The sequence below is a fragment of the Aricia agestis genome, chromosome 12, assembly GCF_905147365.1.
Source record: "Aricia agestis chromosome 12, ilAriAges1.1, whole genome shotgun sequence".
NCBI lineage: Eukaryota > Metazoa > Arthropoda > Insecta > Lepidoptera > Lycaenidae > Aricia > Aricia agestis.
In genome coordinates, this window is record NC_056417.1 from 2,026,033 (window position 1) to 2,043,112 (window position 17,080).

Below are 17,080 nucleotides of genomic sequence, written 5' to 3' on the forward strand. Positions count from 1 at the left end.
CAATTAAACTAGACATAAAATCGCGTAATAAAAATGTATTCCCGAAACAGCTGAGTAATAAACAAAACATCAACTATTTAACTGTTAAAGTAAGTTTTAAATAATTATTGTCCTAGGTACAACCAAATTGTCCACGGGACAACCACTTTAGTTGTCCAAGTGACTGGTTGTCCGCGGGACATTTTTAAAATTTTGAGCCGCCAAGCAAATACTATTGTTATTTTATATATTAATCTCAGCTCATACTAAAATATAGACGAAAGCGCATCTCGTGTAGTATAATTGATAACAATGCATCAAGTACTTACGTTTTAATCACAGTTGTCCGACGGACTGACAAAAAAGCCACCCACACTCACCCACGTCGCTCGGACGATTGTCGCCGTGATTTTATACAAATCAAAATGGCGTTTGAGCCCGACAGTTAACTATTGTGTTTGGCTTGTTGTTTAGGAGTCTACCGCGCCACCTGTGTTTTGGTTCCATAACTAAATTACGGTTGTCCGTGAGACCTGTGCCATGTAGGTGATTTATGGGGACAAAAGTAAAATGCCTGAAAATTTTATTATATCCAATAAAAAAAAAATGTTTGTATGTTTTGATGTCAACAATTATGAACTGAAACAAGAAATGTATTTGGTATTTATGGTCGTGATAGTATGTTTTTCGTGATGCGAAGTTTGTTAATGCATTGTGGCTTGGGGACAAATGTGATAGTACTGGAAAATTGCATATAGTCTGTCGGACAACCATTAAACTACGCACAAATTAATAAAACAAGTAAAATATTGTTCACAATAATGCTAGAAAATATTAAAAGGAATATAATTAAAACCAATTTAACTCTTTATGATTTAATATTTATTAATTATCGTTCAGGGACATGATGCGTGTACCGTCGGACCAATAAAAGTTGATCGACCCAGATATGTGATATTTGATACGAGAAGTCTTATGTTACGTGGAGTTTAGCCTTGGGATTTAGATCGAATGAAAATATACCTAGAAAAAAAAATTAATAATTTGGTCATACAAAACAAAGTGAAATTTAGGGTGTGTATGGTTGTATACGTCCCCTAAATAGAGTTCACTGTAAAATTAGCAGCGTTAAAAGAGCAAAATTTTTTTGTGATTTTCAAAATCTATGTTTTGGCAGCTGTAAACGTATTGATTATTGAATAATGATCTTACTAATTGTAAACATACCCCCTAATATATAAAAAACAGATAATAACTAAGGTCTTTGTTTGACACATTGTCACAGACAACAACTGTGAATATCTATCCATTATCTTTCTATTAGCAAGAGGGTTAAACATTACATAGATAATACGGATATCATAAAAACCAATCACGTGATCTGGGATTCCCCTCACACAGTCATTACACCGGGATAGTCCCGGTAAGACCCAGTGGCGTAACTAGGTAACCGACTACCGTACCGTAGTAGAGCCCCAACTAGACGACGCAACTTGCAAGACGTAAAGAAGTTTTATTCAGGCGAAGCCTTATGCCAGTTAACTTTCGCAAATAAAAATATGTATTGCAAATCAGAAATTGAAGGGTCCCCTTTGGGGGTTTTAGGGCACCGCTTCACCTTGCCCCCGAGCTACGCCACTGCTTGTTTGTTCCTTAATGATCGCTATTAGAACTCATGTCAGAGGCGTAGTTGTCAATTTGTCTTTTTATGCCAGTTAACTTTAGCAATTAAAAATATTATGTATAAATTGCGAATAAGAGACTTGAGGACCCTCTTAGGTAGAGGGTTTTAGGGCACCGCTCTACCTTGCCTTTTAGCTACGCCACTGCTTGTATGTGCCTTAATGATCGCTAAGAACTCATGGTATCCTGGTAGTTGACGATAAGCACGGCGGAAACGTGACAATGATCCTGTCTGATATACTAATAGCTTATGTTGTCTTAGTATTTGCTTCTATAGGTTGCTTGAACTGAAGTTCTGTTGTATGCTTTTTTTTTCTTATTATGGCACTACGGCTATAGTATAACCATGGCCAATGTCAAACCTAGATCATACTAAAATCTAAATATTGACTTGGTAAAAAATTGTGTAACTCTAGATTTTAATAATTTTATTTAAAAGTAGAGATACCGTACGTTTAGAGTTATAGAGTGATGCTAAGGCAAAGAAGATAATTTAATTTTATATTCAATGTGAAAAATCACCACAGTTGAGTTTCCGACCTCCGTTCAACGCAAACTCGGCCATATGAAAGATGGTTATGTAAAAACAAAGTCTAAAATAGACGCCAAGCCACGAGCGGGTTTCATGGTAGATTGGTTTAATTGGCAACGTAAATAATTTGCTCAGGTGAGGAAAAAAAAAAACATTGGAGCGGCAAATTGGAGCTCTGACATATAAATTAGATGCCGCAAAAGGGTGTTTAAGTACATAATATAAACCGCGCACAATTTCAGGATCGCTGATGAAGCTGAAGGAAGCAAAACTAAGAGCGTGTCACCGTTTGGTCACGATCTTCTGATCGGTGATATTGTCCCGCAAAAGGAGGCTTTAGGCCTCCTTTTGCGGGACAAAACTCGAAGACTAATGACTAAGGCCTAATTTCACCTAAGTCTATTAGTGTTAGGTGAAATAAGGGCTTAGTCATTAGTCTTCGATTTTTAAAAGTGAAGACATGACATTTTAATGACAAGAAGACATGCCTTTTAAAGTGAAGACATGACATTTTAACAAGCTGTGTCTATTAATATTAACAGCTTGTTAAAATGTAATGTCTTCACTTTAATTAATGAAAAACTAAACGAGGTGACGTGATACTAATTATTAGAGCCTTAAATTTAACAGCATTGTTAAAATTGGACTTACGCCTTTTGTTCAGTAATTCCATTGTTGTTGTGTCGCGGTATAAGTATTTTTTATGAAAGAAGGGGGCAAATGAGCAAACGGGTCACCTGATGGAAAGCAAATTCCGTCGCCCATGGACACTCGCAGCATCAAAAGAGTTGCAGGTGCGTTGCCGGCCTTTTAAGAGGAGAATAGGGTAATAGGGGAGGGTAGGGATGGGAATTGGACTTCCGGTAAACTCACTCACTCGGCGAAACACAGCGCAAGCGCTGTTTCACGCCGGTTTTCTGTGAGAACGTGGTATTTCTCCGGTCAAGCCGGCCCATTCGTGCCGAAGCATGGCTCTCCCACGTATAAAACTTACCCATTACATTTTATTATCAGTGATTTATTTTTCCATAAGGTTTTTAAGGCTATCGTAAGGCCATATTTATTCTGCCTAGCTCTATTGCTGAAGCCTTTCTGATCTAACTACACTAAAAAAGTACAGGAACAGCTACGCAGTTCCGTCCAAATGTTATATCTGTGGGCAACCCCCAGAGAATGAAAATAAATGGAGTTAGGCTCGTAACACAGTACGACATCATATTTTTTAATTTAAGGCCCCAAACAGACGTCGAAATTGAGATGAGGTACAGAGATGAATTGTCGTGAGATGCAAAATATGGCCTTTGAGACAAAATTCAGAAGAATTTAAGAGAAAGGTAAGAAAACGCTACAAGATTTCTTTTTGTTGCATATTTTCCTTGCTATAGTAAGGAAAATATGCAGGGACGGACATCGAATTCTTGGTTTTAATATCCGATTGCCAGAAGTAGGATTATGGTTTTTAGGGTTCCGTAGTCAACAAGGAACCCCTTATAGTTTCGGTCTGTCTGTCCGTCGGTGCGTCCGTCCATCTGTCTGTCCGCGGTTTTTCTCAGAGACTATAAGGCCTACAAAACTGCAATTCGGCATGAATACATATCTTAATGATGCCGACAAAATGGTGTTATAAAATCTTAAAAAAAAAAAATTAAGGTTATCCGTAGGTACACATCATGCGGGGGTGATTTTTTTTCGCGTCCACCCCACCGTGTGGGGTGTCGTTGGATAGGTTTGTTAAAGATATTACAAGATTATTTTCCGATTAAGGGATCCATTTGTGAAATATGAAGTTTTAAAGTGGAAAAAAATCGTTAGAGTCTAGTGGGGGAAGGGGTGTAACAATTCACGGGACTAGGAAATATTCTGTATTTAAAAGGAAAACTGTCACGGGCCACGGCTAACGGCCATTCCCAATATTTGATCTATCTCTGGTTTTGCCCTACTAGAAATAGGAATAGCTCACAATTGACATAAAACATATGTCTCTAATGTCTAATGTGAGCTATTCCTATCTCTAGTAGGGCAAAACCAGAGATAGATCAAATATTGGGAACGGCCGTAAGAAGACTTCATTAGTTATTGAGATAGTCGAACAACTAAAAAAATGTATTCGTAGAAATAAAAAGGAACTTTTCGTTCAAAATCCGTTGAACGTAACTGAGATGATGTTGTTAGTAGTGTAAAACACGTAATAAATGTGCATTCATCGACCATACAAAAACTAGTGGTACTACGGAACCCTATATTGCGCGTGGCCCGACACGCACTTGGCCGGTTTTATTAATACTATATTTTATGTATGTACGTATAATTCCTTGGTAAGCTATACAGCCTGAACAGCTTGATTATAATAGCAGCTTGATATGCTACAAAAGTAATAACAGCTTGATATGCTACAAAAGTAATAGCAGCTTGATATGCTACAAAAGTAATAGCAGCTTGATATGCTACAAAAGTAATAGCAGCTTGATATGCTACAAAAGTAAAGTGGTTTTCAGTTTTTTAAATTACCGTTTTTACTTCGTACTCATTCTGAACAGAACCCTTTTAACAGAAATGTAATATGATTTAGAAATCGTCTTAAATATAAGCTCACCTTAAGTGAATCTGAATAATAAAATTCCCGATCGTTTTTCGTGGAATTGTATGAAAAATCGGATATCACTAGGATGTCACATAATATAGGGACTAGGGAGTCTCAGAGGTCGCCTTATGTTATGTCTACTTATCCGTAAGGAACACTACGGACAACACAAACATACACAGTTTTGCGCTTATAATATTCTTACTCGGAATTCTTACGAATGTTATAAAACCGAAAATATACTTCATATTTTCTTTAAATAAGAATAGGAATAAATAGTTCATACCTACATACAGGCAAACACTTCAAACATGACGTGTATGTCTGTATGTAGGTTTTTACAGGGCGTAACAAAAATAAGTGATAATACTTTAGGGTCACTGTGAAAGTAGCAGCGCTGAAAGACCAACATTTTTTTTCACTTTTGTATGGGGAAACTCGTGACGCTCGGGCCATTGCCCATACAAAAGTGAAAAAAAAATCGTCTTTCAGCGCTGCTACTTTCACAGTGACCTCTCTACAAGGAACACGTACACACCCTAAAGTATTATCACTTATTTTTGTTACATACTGTATATGAACTATAATAATTGGTCAAATAAATTAACTTCACAAACTTGACTTTGAGAGTCAGTGGATTTCAACAACAAGTGAGTCTATTTGAGCATAGTACATAATATTTTAGGCGCGGTGTGACTTGTGACTCTTGTGAGGCACCTAAGGTATCGACTATCGGGGTTTTCACACAAAATGCGGACTGCGTTTTTGTCACTGTTTTCAAAATTCAGGATTAACTGCGACGTATATTTTATTGGAAAATTGCTACAGAAAAATTACGCTATGTGGGTAAACTTAGGTAAATTCTGTTGAAGTGACCAGAAATAAGTGTGGACACTTTTGTTCGATAAACTACTTGCCTTGTTAGGTTTTAGCACAGAATGAATAGCATAAATGGTTTCGATATCTTGTCGTCATGTCGCGGTCGGTGTGAAGGTAGCGTTCAGATTTTTGAGCTCCGTGTATTTTGCAGAATTTAAATTTAAATATGTCTGCCGTGATAAATATTTCAATCACGTATTCCTCCACCTCGCTACATGTCGCGTATCAAATGAAATGGGCGTAAATTGTGAATTTGTTGTGACTATAGTTTCTTAGAATCTATGGTACAAATCTACGAGGCTAGGTATAATTCATTCCTCGGGTGGTCAACTAGCTCAACTAGCTCCCACACCGGTTTCGGTGACGGTGGCCGGTTTTTATTGAAACCAGGCCAGCTACGCAGGAGTAATTTTATAGTGCCCAAGTGTGTGCGCAGTACACAAGAGCACTCTCTATTCCTTTACTCTCATAACCCAGTGGGACGGCAGACCGGCACGACTGGCGAGAGATCAGGCGCAGGACCGACTTTTTACATGCCCATCCGACGCATGGATCATCTTACTTGTCAGACAATCAGGTGATCAGCCTGCATTATCCTAACCAAACTTGGAAATAAGGGAATCGAACCCACGACCTCCGAGTCAAGAGCCGAGCTCTGAACCACTGGACCTCGGGTGGTAGTGTGGGGACAGTGCCGGCCATTGCACCGAGTTCGAGAGAGAGCCGTGATGCTCATGGTGCTCCTGCGGGGCTAAAATGATCGCTTTGAAGAATCATGATATGAATCATAATATGATTCATTTTTCTAAAATCGCAAAATGCAACTCTGCTTGCAATTCATTTCTGTATTTTTGTACTGATTTGACATTTGTGAGTTTGACAGTTTTGACAATTCATATGTGATTTGCTGAATTGATTGAGAGGAATTGCTAAATGTGACCATTTTAGCCCCGCAGCACATCGCGGCCCCCGTGTGGGCTTTTCTAGGCCACCTCGCGAGGCGACCTAGAAAAGCCTGCATGTTTTGATGGGTCTGGCACAGACAACCGTTGGTAAAATTGCGGTGGGTTGATCGTGTCCGTAACTTTGCCTAAGCGGTGAGTGGAGCACCATGGGGTTTTAGTAGGTAGTTCCTCGGAGAGTCCCACATACCCCAGCCGATGTCCCCAATCCACCGGGGATGCGTAATGCATTTCCCCATGTAAAAAAAGTATAATTCATTCATCCATATTAATATTACACATGCGAAAGTGTGTCTGCCTGTCTATCTGTCTGTTATATCTTACCACCGAAACCGCTGAACCGATTTTGTTTAAATTTGGTATAGAGATGCTTCGAGTCCCGGGAAATAGGATATAGGATACTTTTTATCCCGAAAAAATTTACGGTTCCCGCGCGATAATTGAATTTTGGCGCAACAGAGTTGCGGGCGTCAGCTAGTTTAATATAAAGTTTTGTGACTTTTCTTGGTTCCTTAGTCTTTAGATTATTCATTAAATTCCTAATTCGAAATAGTTCCATTCTAGATCGTACCCCATTCGCGTAAACAAGTGTGGAATGTTTCTAGAAAATACGCGCATATTGTAATCGTACACCTAACGTCATCTAGTATCGAGTAGGGGATTTTTGTTGTCTGTGTTCCCTCGACAAGTTTCGCTGGTTTGACGCTAGATGGCACTACGTGTTCGTATCCGTAACAATACTTATACAATTGCATTCATAGACTCCCAAGATTGATACATTCATATTATTAATTAAGAACTAAAATAATGTACTGAACCTTTAAAAAACCTTTAGCAACTCTTGACTCATCCTACACAACCTTCGCTCATTATTATTCAAACTAAAAATAGATTCAAAAGCTCGTTTACATTTTTAACTGAAAGCCCATTTTATTAAGGATCCGACTGCCATTCACGGATGAAAAGGGAGTTTATATTTAAAAAGGTAATTAAGTGTAAACACCTATTCAGTTCGTTATGGCGAACGTTTTGGTGATTACGAGATGCTATTATAATGCTAAGGGTCGCCGTATACTTAGGAATCAAGAGTGTTTTAATAAAATATTATGTTTAACGAACCAGGCCATTTAGCCGAAACTTTTTCGTTTTCGCTTCGTTATAGAATCGCCGATCAAAATGTATGGAATTGACATTAGACGAGTCGAACGTCAATGTCATATTAACAAACGCTTATTTCAATTCCATACATGTTCATCGGCGATTCTATAACGAAGCGAAAACGAAAAGATTTTGGCTCACCCCCCAGTAGTTTAGACTTTAGACTTTAGAATCTAAAATAAGGCTAATAATACCCGGCGCATTCCTAATAGAAACATTGAAGTCAATTGTATTATCTAACACTTTCGGCGCTACTATTTTCACAGTGAATTCTATACAAAGCACAATAATTAGACTAGACACCCTAAAATATTATCACTTTTTTGTTACACCTTATATAATAATATTATAACTAGGTATTCGATAAAACATGAATAAAATGCCATTTTCCTAAAAATGATTCCTAGCTAGATCGATTTATCGCCCCCGAAACCCCCTACATACTAAATTTCATGAAAATAGTTGGAGCCGATTCCGGGATTCCATCTATACTAATATTATAAATGTGAAAGTATCTCTGTCTGTCTGTCTGTTTGTCTCTCTCTCTCTGTCTGTCTGTCTGTCTGTCTCGCTTTCACGCCAAAACTACCGAACCGATTGTAATGAAATTTTGTATACAGATAGTCTAAAGCCTGAGAAAGGACATAGGCTACTTTTTTACTGGAAAAAAGCGTTGTAAGAGGGTGAAAATGCGTAAATTTGTTCTTTTTTTTTTTAATGAAATAAGGGGGCAAACGAGCAAACGGGTCACCTGATGGAGACCAACTTCCGTCGCCCATGGACACTCACAGCATCAGAAGAGCTGCAGGTGCGTTGCCGGCCTTTTAAGAGGGAATAGGGTAATAGGGGAGGGTAGGGCAGGGAAGGGAATAGGGGATGGTAGGGAAGGGAATAGGGGATCGGGCCTCCGGTAAACTCACTCACTCGGCAAAACACAGCGCAAGCGCTGTTTCACGCCGGTTTCCTGTGAGAACGTGGTATTTCTCCGGTCGAGCCGGCCCATTCGTGCCGAAGCATGGCTCTCGCACGTATAAATTAAGTTAGTTCCAAAAATTCATAATAGATGGCGCCGTGCGTCTCCTACATCGCGCTAACGCTTGCCCAAAAGTTTTTCTATAAGAGGTGGTATTATCTTATATTCGAGTTCTTTCGATTGTTATTTCTTTTTTACGTTATTTAATAAACCAGTACTTTATCTATGCAGTGACGTAACCTTAAACCTATCAATGATAAATAGTTTATGGCTAAAGTTGTGTAATTGGGGGGCTAAAATATAAGCTTAAATTTAAAAATTTGGCATAAAATATAAAGATTAATTAAAAAAATTGAAATATTATATGCACACTGCACAGCTGTTTTGATTTAAGAGGTACCAGGGTTTTTTTTATAAAAGCTTTTGACACTAATTTTGTTGACATCGCGCGCTATAAACTGAAGTCCATGCGGACGAAGTCGCGGGCAACAGCTAGTTATATATATATATATATATATATATATATATATACAAGAATTGCTCGTTTAAAGATAAGATAGCGATCGAAATAGTTTTGGGACAGCTTTAAGTGTACATCCGCTTTACGAATCAAATAAATAAAGAAAGGCATTTTCCAGGGGGAAAAATAATTAAAACGAATTTGCATAGAACAAGGAATATTAGATTTGTTTATTTGAAACGTTAGACGCAATTTTGCGAACAATTAAGGTGTTTGGGGAAATAAAGGAATATTTGGCCATTTACAGTATTATGCCGAGTGTTTATGTAGTAAATATTTACCTTAGTGCCATAGAGGTTTGGGAAAGGGATAGGCAAGGCATTTAATTTGAATAGGTAGTTTGGGTAATGATTACTTTTATTAATTCCCTACTGTATTTGTATTTTGTAACTACGTATAGTCCAAACTAAAACGGTAAAATCCGCCAGACGAATAGTAATTAATAATTATAAATACGTGTACTTATATCATTAGTTTGGACCATACTGTACATAATACTTTGTATATGATTTTACTGACTTTTAGACGTATATGGACCTTAGGCAATATAAATTTTCATATTAAAAAAACATCAGAGGTACTTACAGACATTCAGCCAATGCGAAATCAACCCATATAAAGTAACATTTTCTAGAATATCTATCCTGATTATTTCTCTGCCTAGGTAGACACTAGACATACTAATATTTTACCAAAATATCCGAAGTAACTACTACGCCTAATATTGTATGTTTTCCTGTAAGCTCCTTGTATTAGTATCGCAAGGATCAACGTGTCCGCCATATTAATTGACTTCCCATTTTCCTGTTTTTATCATTTACCTGTTGGTCACGATGTTTTTATTCCGAGGAATTACAACTTGATACGTCCTTATCTATATTGTTTTGATGAAATCGGATCTCGAAAACACGTCGTAGATTCACATATTATGGTCCTATTTTAGATATATTTTAACCGATAAAAACTAAGGTTTTCTGTTTGACCTGTGTGTTTGTTCAGGAATTCCTCAAAAATTACTGATGCTATTTTGATAGGACTTTCTTCCAAATAATAGGGAAAGTTGTTGACATACAATGTTTGATGAGATGGAGAGTTTCTCAGATAATAATGGGAAACTAGCTCAGTTTATGATTTAGAACCATACCCTAATCTGATTATTATATTAATCTGATAATATAATAAATTATAACATTTAAAAGCGCTAATAATTTGCTGCAGATTTTTAAGGATTTAGGAAAGTTTTTAATCAAATAATAATAAATTGAAAATACTTAATTTTGTAATTTATAGATTTATAGATTAGATATAGATTTATAGTTAATAATAATATACTTTAATATTATAATATTTTATAAGTACATTACTTTCCGACTATTAAACTGCGACCTACAACGATTCAATGTTACATCTTTCGTCTTAAATATCCTCGGAATCTGATTTCACTGGGCTTATAATATGTAGAAGAACATCCTTAAAATATGGCTATCGGTAAACTTAAATCTGTTTGTGATTATCCTTTATGGTTGATAGATATCGTTGTCTCCGGTCGTCGTATAATAATTACCACTAGCATTAGTAGGCATCCAGTAACCAGCCGAGATTTGTTCGTTGTTCTTGCATTCGCCCCTCTTGTAACTTCTGTAGGAGTCGCATTTGAACGCGGGGAATATGTCAGGTTGGGCAAGCGTTGAGAAGAAGAAGTTTTCGCAGGACATGTGGCTGCAGAGTGCCGCGGCAGCGCCAGGCGAGGTACCAGTCGACGTAGGGCTGAAACACTTGGGTTGGATCACTCCGTTGTTGACGAAGATACTAACGTCGCCGTAGTGCCTGCTCGAAGCGAGCTCGAAGGCGTTGCAGTGGTAAATGTCTACGAAGGTAGCTTGGCCCCTCTTCACGTGATTCGAGCGATCCTCGTAGCACGGCCCGGACGGGTCCAAGGCAGATATGCGACTGAGCTTCAAGCCAGTTTTTTCCAACAAGGATTGTCCAGTGACACCGGCTATGTGCCCTCCCATGCTGTGTCCAATGAAGTGGATATCTTTCACTGAAACGCCGTTGCTGGTCAGAATGACTAAAACATCAGCTAAAGATTTGCCGATTCCGTTCGCGTACGTCACAGCCTTCTCGTAGTTGGTGGCGACATTCTTCGTCTTGAAGAGATTCGTGTAGACTGAATCGTGCAAAATAATAACGTAGGTGTCCATGGATTTGAAGCTCTCCTCAATCAGACCCATGGAATGGGTGGTGATGCCATGGGTGTACCCGGGGATGATGAATACGAATTTGTTTGTCTTGTCCAGTCCCGGGATACTGAGGATGCCCGTTCCCGCCTCGTTGACGGGGAATGACACGTTGATGTTGTTTTCGAAGTCGTTGAAATTCAGCGAGATAACGCCAGCGTTCGTCGTCGCAGATCGGTTGTTGTGGACACCTGGACAATGCAACAATATTTAAATTAGATATAAAATAATATGGTGTTGACTGTTGATGTATGTTAATGGAATTGGGAATTTAACGTCTATGCAATGAACAATAAAATATAACAGATTAATAGTAATTACAGTAAATAAATGTAAAACGGTGTCTACTTAGATATTATGATTTATTTATATTTTTATGTTACATAGAAGAAAATAGAAAACAAAAAGATAAAATTTCCAATGTAGCAAAAATATTTCAAGCAATACCCATATTTTGAGAAATTAGTAATGATAGGTTAATAGAAGTATAAAATAATGATTACTGTATTAAATTAACTGAAAGGAGTAGTAAGCTATAAATTGATAAAAAAATTAATGTCCTAATTGTCTCTAAGCAAACAACTCGGCTTGAATTACAAACAAAAATAACCACAAAATAAAGTAACTTTTTAAGGGAATGAACATAACTTACACTGGGTAACAAGTTTATGCAACACCATATGCAGCGGCCCATCTTCTGGTATGTAACTTTCTTCTCCATCATCCTGAGCATAAGCATATGCTATAAGGAGAGTTACAAAAATTAGTAGCTTCATGATGGAGAAGTGAACCAGACTAATAGATGTTAAACTCTAAACTTGAAATTCCAAAAGACGTATTTTTATAAACGCAGAAGCTTACGACTGAGTGCGACTTTGTCTGTGAAGACAATAAACTGAAACAAAATAAATGTATTGGGTTTTGTAGTATTAAGTATTATTTAATGACGTTAATTAAGTGCAATTCTTGTTTCGTTTTCAACATAGAAAACAAGCCGGGGCAGGGAAAAAAAGAATGATTTTGGCTTACTCCAGGGGGGTATTTTAGGTCCAAAGTTATTTCATTTACACATTGAGAGAAACAAATAGACATACAAACTTAATGTTATGACTTATGAGTGATATAAATATTTTGATACAACTATAATTTGTATCGAGTTGCTCATTAAAATCTTAATTGCTTTGTTACGACAATCATGACATATTTGCGAGTATCTGTTTTCTACCCAAATAAAATAAAATAAAAAATATTCATGTTATCGTTTATTTGCTGCCATCTGTAAACCTTTTCTATGTTTATAAAATCATGCCTTACAGTGGCAGAAACAGAGCTTATCTGATGGTAAGAGATAGGCGATAGCAGTTAATGGATACTTGCAACACGGCCAACACCAGAAGATGATACAAATGGAACTCATCTGGATAACCGCTCTTAAAATAAGAAGCTCTTATCCGATCCCCTAAAACCTTTACTCTCTTTAGGCCTTCAGTATTTATTGCAGCAAATGTGAGGCCGTATTTTTGACCCATTTCATTCGTAAAAGCATCACTTTTCCACATGTGATTTATAAAGTTTGACCAAAACTCAATTATAACTACTTATTAACGAAATTTCCTTTGGCCGGATTACATTATCGCAGCAATCCAGCGTTGAATTGCTGCTGGAGTTATACAAACAAGTCTTATCAATTCCTAAATATTTAATTTAGGTAATAAAGTCTTGCTTTCGTCAGCTCAGTATCATATTTTGTTTTTATTTAAAGGTCTATATCCGAGTAGGACAGAGATAAATACAGAAACTCATAAAAATTACGTCATAACTCATAACTGATCCAGTGTTTTATATAATAACTAGCTTTTACTCGCGGCTTCGCTCGCCTTAAGAAGTATTTTTATATACAAACCTTCATCCTCTATTTTAACCCTAGGGTAGAATTGGTCAAAATCCTTTCTTAGCGGATGCCTACGTCATATCATATACCTGCATGCCAAATTTCAGCCTGATCCGTCCAGTGGTTTGGTTTGGGCTGTGCGTTGATAGATCACTATGTCAGTCAATCAGTCAGTCACCTTTGAGTTTTTAACCGACTTCCAAAAAGGAGGAGGTTATATGTTCGGCTGTGGATATTTTTTTATATATATGGATGGAAAATATTAGGATCTATTTGTCAATTGAAAACTACATTAATATGGAATCGTGAGAATGGTAAGTTTTTTTTTTTTTTTATGAAATAAGGGGGCAAACGAGCAAACGGGTCACCTGATGGTAAGCAACTTCCGTCGCCCATGGACACTCGCAGCATCAGAAGAGCTGCAGGTGCGTTGCCGGCCTTTTAAGAGGGAATAGGGTAATAGGGGAGGGTAGGGATGGGAAGGAATTAGGGGAGGGTAGGGAAGGGAATAAAGTAGGGGATTGGGCCTCCGGTAAACTCACTCACTCGGCGAAACACAGCGCTAGCGCTGTTTCACGCCGGTTTTCTGTGAGAACGTGGTATTTCTCCGGTCGAGCCGGCCCATTCGTGCCGAAGCATGGCTCTCCCACGTAAATTTTCCCACTTCCCACGTAGATTTCATCTTTGAGTCTTCTAATCTGCTAACTTAACTATTGTACTGAAAGTGTTGCATACGAAATGTTACTCGTGTCGTTACCGAGGCTCTCTCTATAAGGTGTAACAAAAATAAGTGATAATACTTTAGGGTGTGTATGTGTTCCTTATAGAGAGTTCACTGTGAAAATAGCAGCGCTGAAAGACCAATTTTTTTTTTCACTTTTGTAGGGGGAAACTCGTGACGTTCGGACGCTTGCCCATACAAAAGTGAAAAAAAAATGGTCTATCAGCGCTGTTACTTTCACAGTGAACTCTCTATAAGAAATACATACACACCCTAAAGTATTATCACTATTTTTTGTTACACCCTGTATAATGTACATTTTTAATAAAATCGTTCCAGTTGCAGCTGGATCATTGCAACAAACAAACATAATACAGCGTTTCTGTTGTGAAAAAGTACCTTATAATTTTTTTTTGCAAAGCGGTTGATAGGGAGAGATTTAAAACTCTCCTTTTATTTTATCTACAACCAGGTAAGTACTAAGTGAAAGAAATAACACAATTCAAATTACATTCAAAATACATACTATATCCCCCACATAGAGTTCTTTTTCTACAGAAAAATCGAAGCATCTTGCAGCAGGCTTAGCAGGACGGCAGTATAATCTGAAAGAGAGGAAATACTGACAGATTTCCATTGCTAATTCACTTTAACAATAGCACTTTGTGCTATTATTTCCTAAATAGAAACCCTGTCTATGTTAATACTTTTAACGTGTTACATCGAGAAGGCTTCAAAACTTTAACTATTTTGTTATTCAATTTTTTTAACTTTATTTTAAAGAACCTTCGTCCTTCAGGGAAGGATAGCTGGCATCCTCGATGTATCCTAAATCGAAAAAAATAAGACGTAGTTCCTGTGGAATTGTTTTGCGCGTACAGAGTCATGGACAACATCTTGTAAAGGTAGCATAAGGATAAACAACGTCTAGAAATAAAAAGACGCCTGAAATTTTCTGGTCTGCAATATTTATTTCAGTGAACTTCGTATCGTAAACTGTAAAATAACATGTGTCTTAAATCTCCGAGACGAGCCAAGCGAAGCGCAAGGGATATTCTACCTTTCTCGAAGTGTTTCGCCGTTTTTTTGAACCCTTAATAGAGCTGGTTCCCGATGTACCAGATAGTTCAGGATATGATACCAATAATATACTTATTATACACACAAAGTTTCAATTGAATAGCTCTAAAACTTTAGATTTTATTGATATTTAAATTACACCGATTTCGCCACCGACATACTGACTCACTGACACACTGATGATCATCAAAATATTTGGCTACTTCCTGAAGTGCTAGAAAGCTGGGTATCAGGTATGTAATCTAATTTTAGTAGACAACCAACAAAAAAATAATAGACTTATACCTTTCGCCCCCATGCCCCAAAAATTGGGGGGGTGGAGGTTAATATGAGACTTTCAACAATGTTATGAAATAGGACATAAAAGTTTACACGGGGCTATTGAAAGTGACTAAAAAACCTGCAAAAAGAACTGAAATCCCATCAAAAACATCCCTTGTTAAATTTTGCCGATACGACCACATATTATTAAGGTTAAAAACCGGCCAAGTGCGTGTCGGGCCACGCGCAATATATAGGGTTCCCTAGTACCGCTAGTTTTTTTTAAATTTTGTATGGTCGATGAATGTAAGTACAATTTATAACGTGTTTTACACTACTAACAACATCATCTCAGTTACGTTCAACGGATTTTGAACGAAAAGTTCCTTTTGTACTTCGCCGAATACATTTTTTTAGTTGATCGACTATTACTCAATAACTTTTGAAGTCTTCTTAGCCGCGATAGTTTTCCTTTTAAATTCAGTATATTTTCTACTTACGTGATTTTCACATTTCCAGGAGCAACCGTTTAGCTGGTAGAAGGGGGGGACATTGGACTCTAACTATTTTTCCCACTTTAAAAATTAATATTTCACAAACAGATCCCTAAATCGGCAAATGATCTATAAATATTCATAATATTTAAAAAAAAAAAACCTATCCAACGACATCCCACACGGTGGGGTGGACGCGAAAAAAATAATCATCCCCGCTTGATGTGTAGGGAAGGTAAGTACCATAAAAAATATATTTTTAAGATTTCATGTACCATTTTGTCGGCATCTTTAATATGTGCATTCATGCCAAATTACTGCTTTGTAGGTCCTTTAGTCTCTGAGCAAAAACGCGGACAGACCGACAGACAGACAGACAGACAGACGGACAGACGGATAAACGGACGGGCAGACCGAAACTGTAAGGGTTCCTTGTTAACTACGAAACCCTAAAAGGTATGAGATCTGTGAAAAAGATATGAGATCTCATGTAGAGCCAAGCTTCTGAATCTACACGGCCTAACTTTACTGACCCTAACTTAAACAAATTCTAGATATCAGTAAATATGTATGGCTCGTCTGTTTCGTTACTTCAGATCTGAAACTAAATATTCGCATCACCTCCGCGACGGTAGCGGAACGGCGAAGCAATACATATTTACTGGTATATAGATTATAGAATTTGTTTAAGTTAGGGTACTTGTACTATAATCTATTCTGTGGTTAGGGTCAGTAGAGTTAGGCCGTGTAGGTTCAGAAGCTCGGCTCTATATGAGATCTCATATCTTTTTCACTGGGTAAACCTTATGTGGTCGTCTCGGAAACATTTTACAAGGAATGTTTTTGTGGAATCACACTTTCAGAATTACTTATAAAACAACATACAAAAGTTATAATGTTTATTGCAGCAGACCTTTTACATAATACGTATTACATAATATTAATATGACTTACTATAATAATTATGTATATAATTAACAATTTATTAAATTAACATTTAGATTAAGTAAAAACTCAAACCCCTTAAAATAAAAGACTAATACGATGTTATGTCATTAAATAAATAAAAATGTTACTTCGGTATACAATTAAAATGAATATATCAAATTATCTATCTATATATCAT

The 17,080-nt window shown here is 37.2% G+C and overlaps 1 protein-coding gene across 1 annotated transcript; it reads right to left on the reverse strand.

The window, feature by feature from the left end:
• Positions 1–10,784: 10,784 nt before the first annotated feature.
• LOC121732668 (lipase member H-like) lies at positions 10,785–11,958 on the reverse strand. The gene is made up of 2 exons (XM_042122624.1): positions 11,955–11,958; positions 10,785–11,698 (listed from the first exon to the last, which is right to left on the reverse strand). Exons 1-2 carry the CDS (start codon positions 11,956–11,958, stop codon positions 10,785–10,787), a joined length of 918 nt encoding a protein of 305 aa, XP_041978558.1.
• Positions 11,959–17,080: the final 5,122 nt, after the last annotated feature.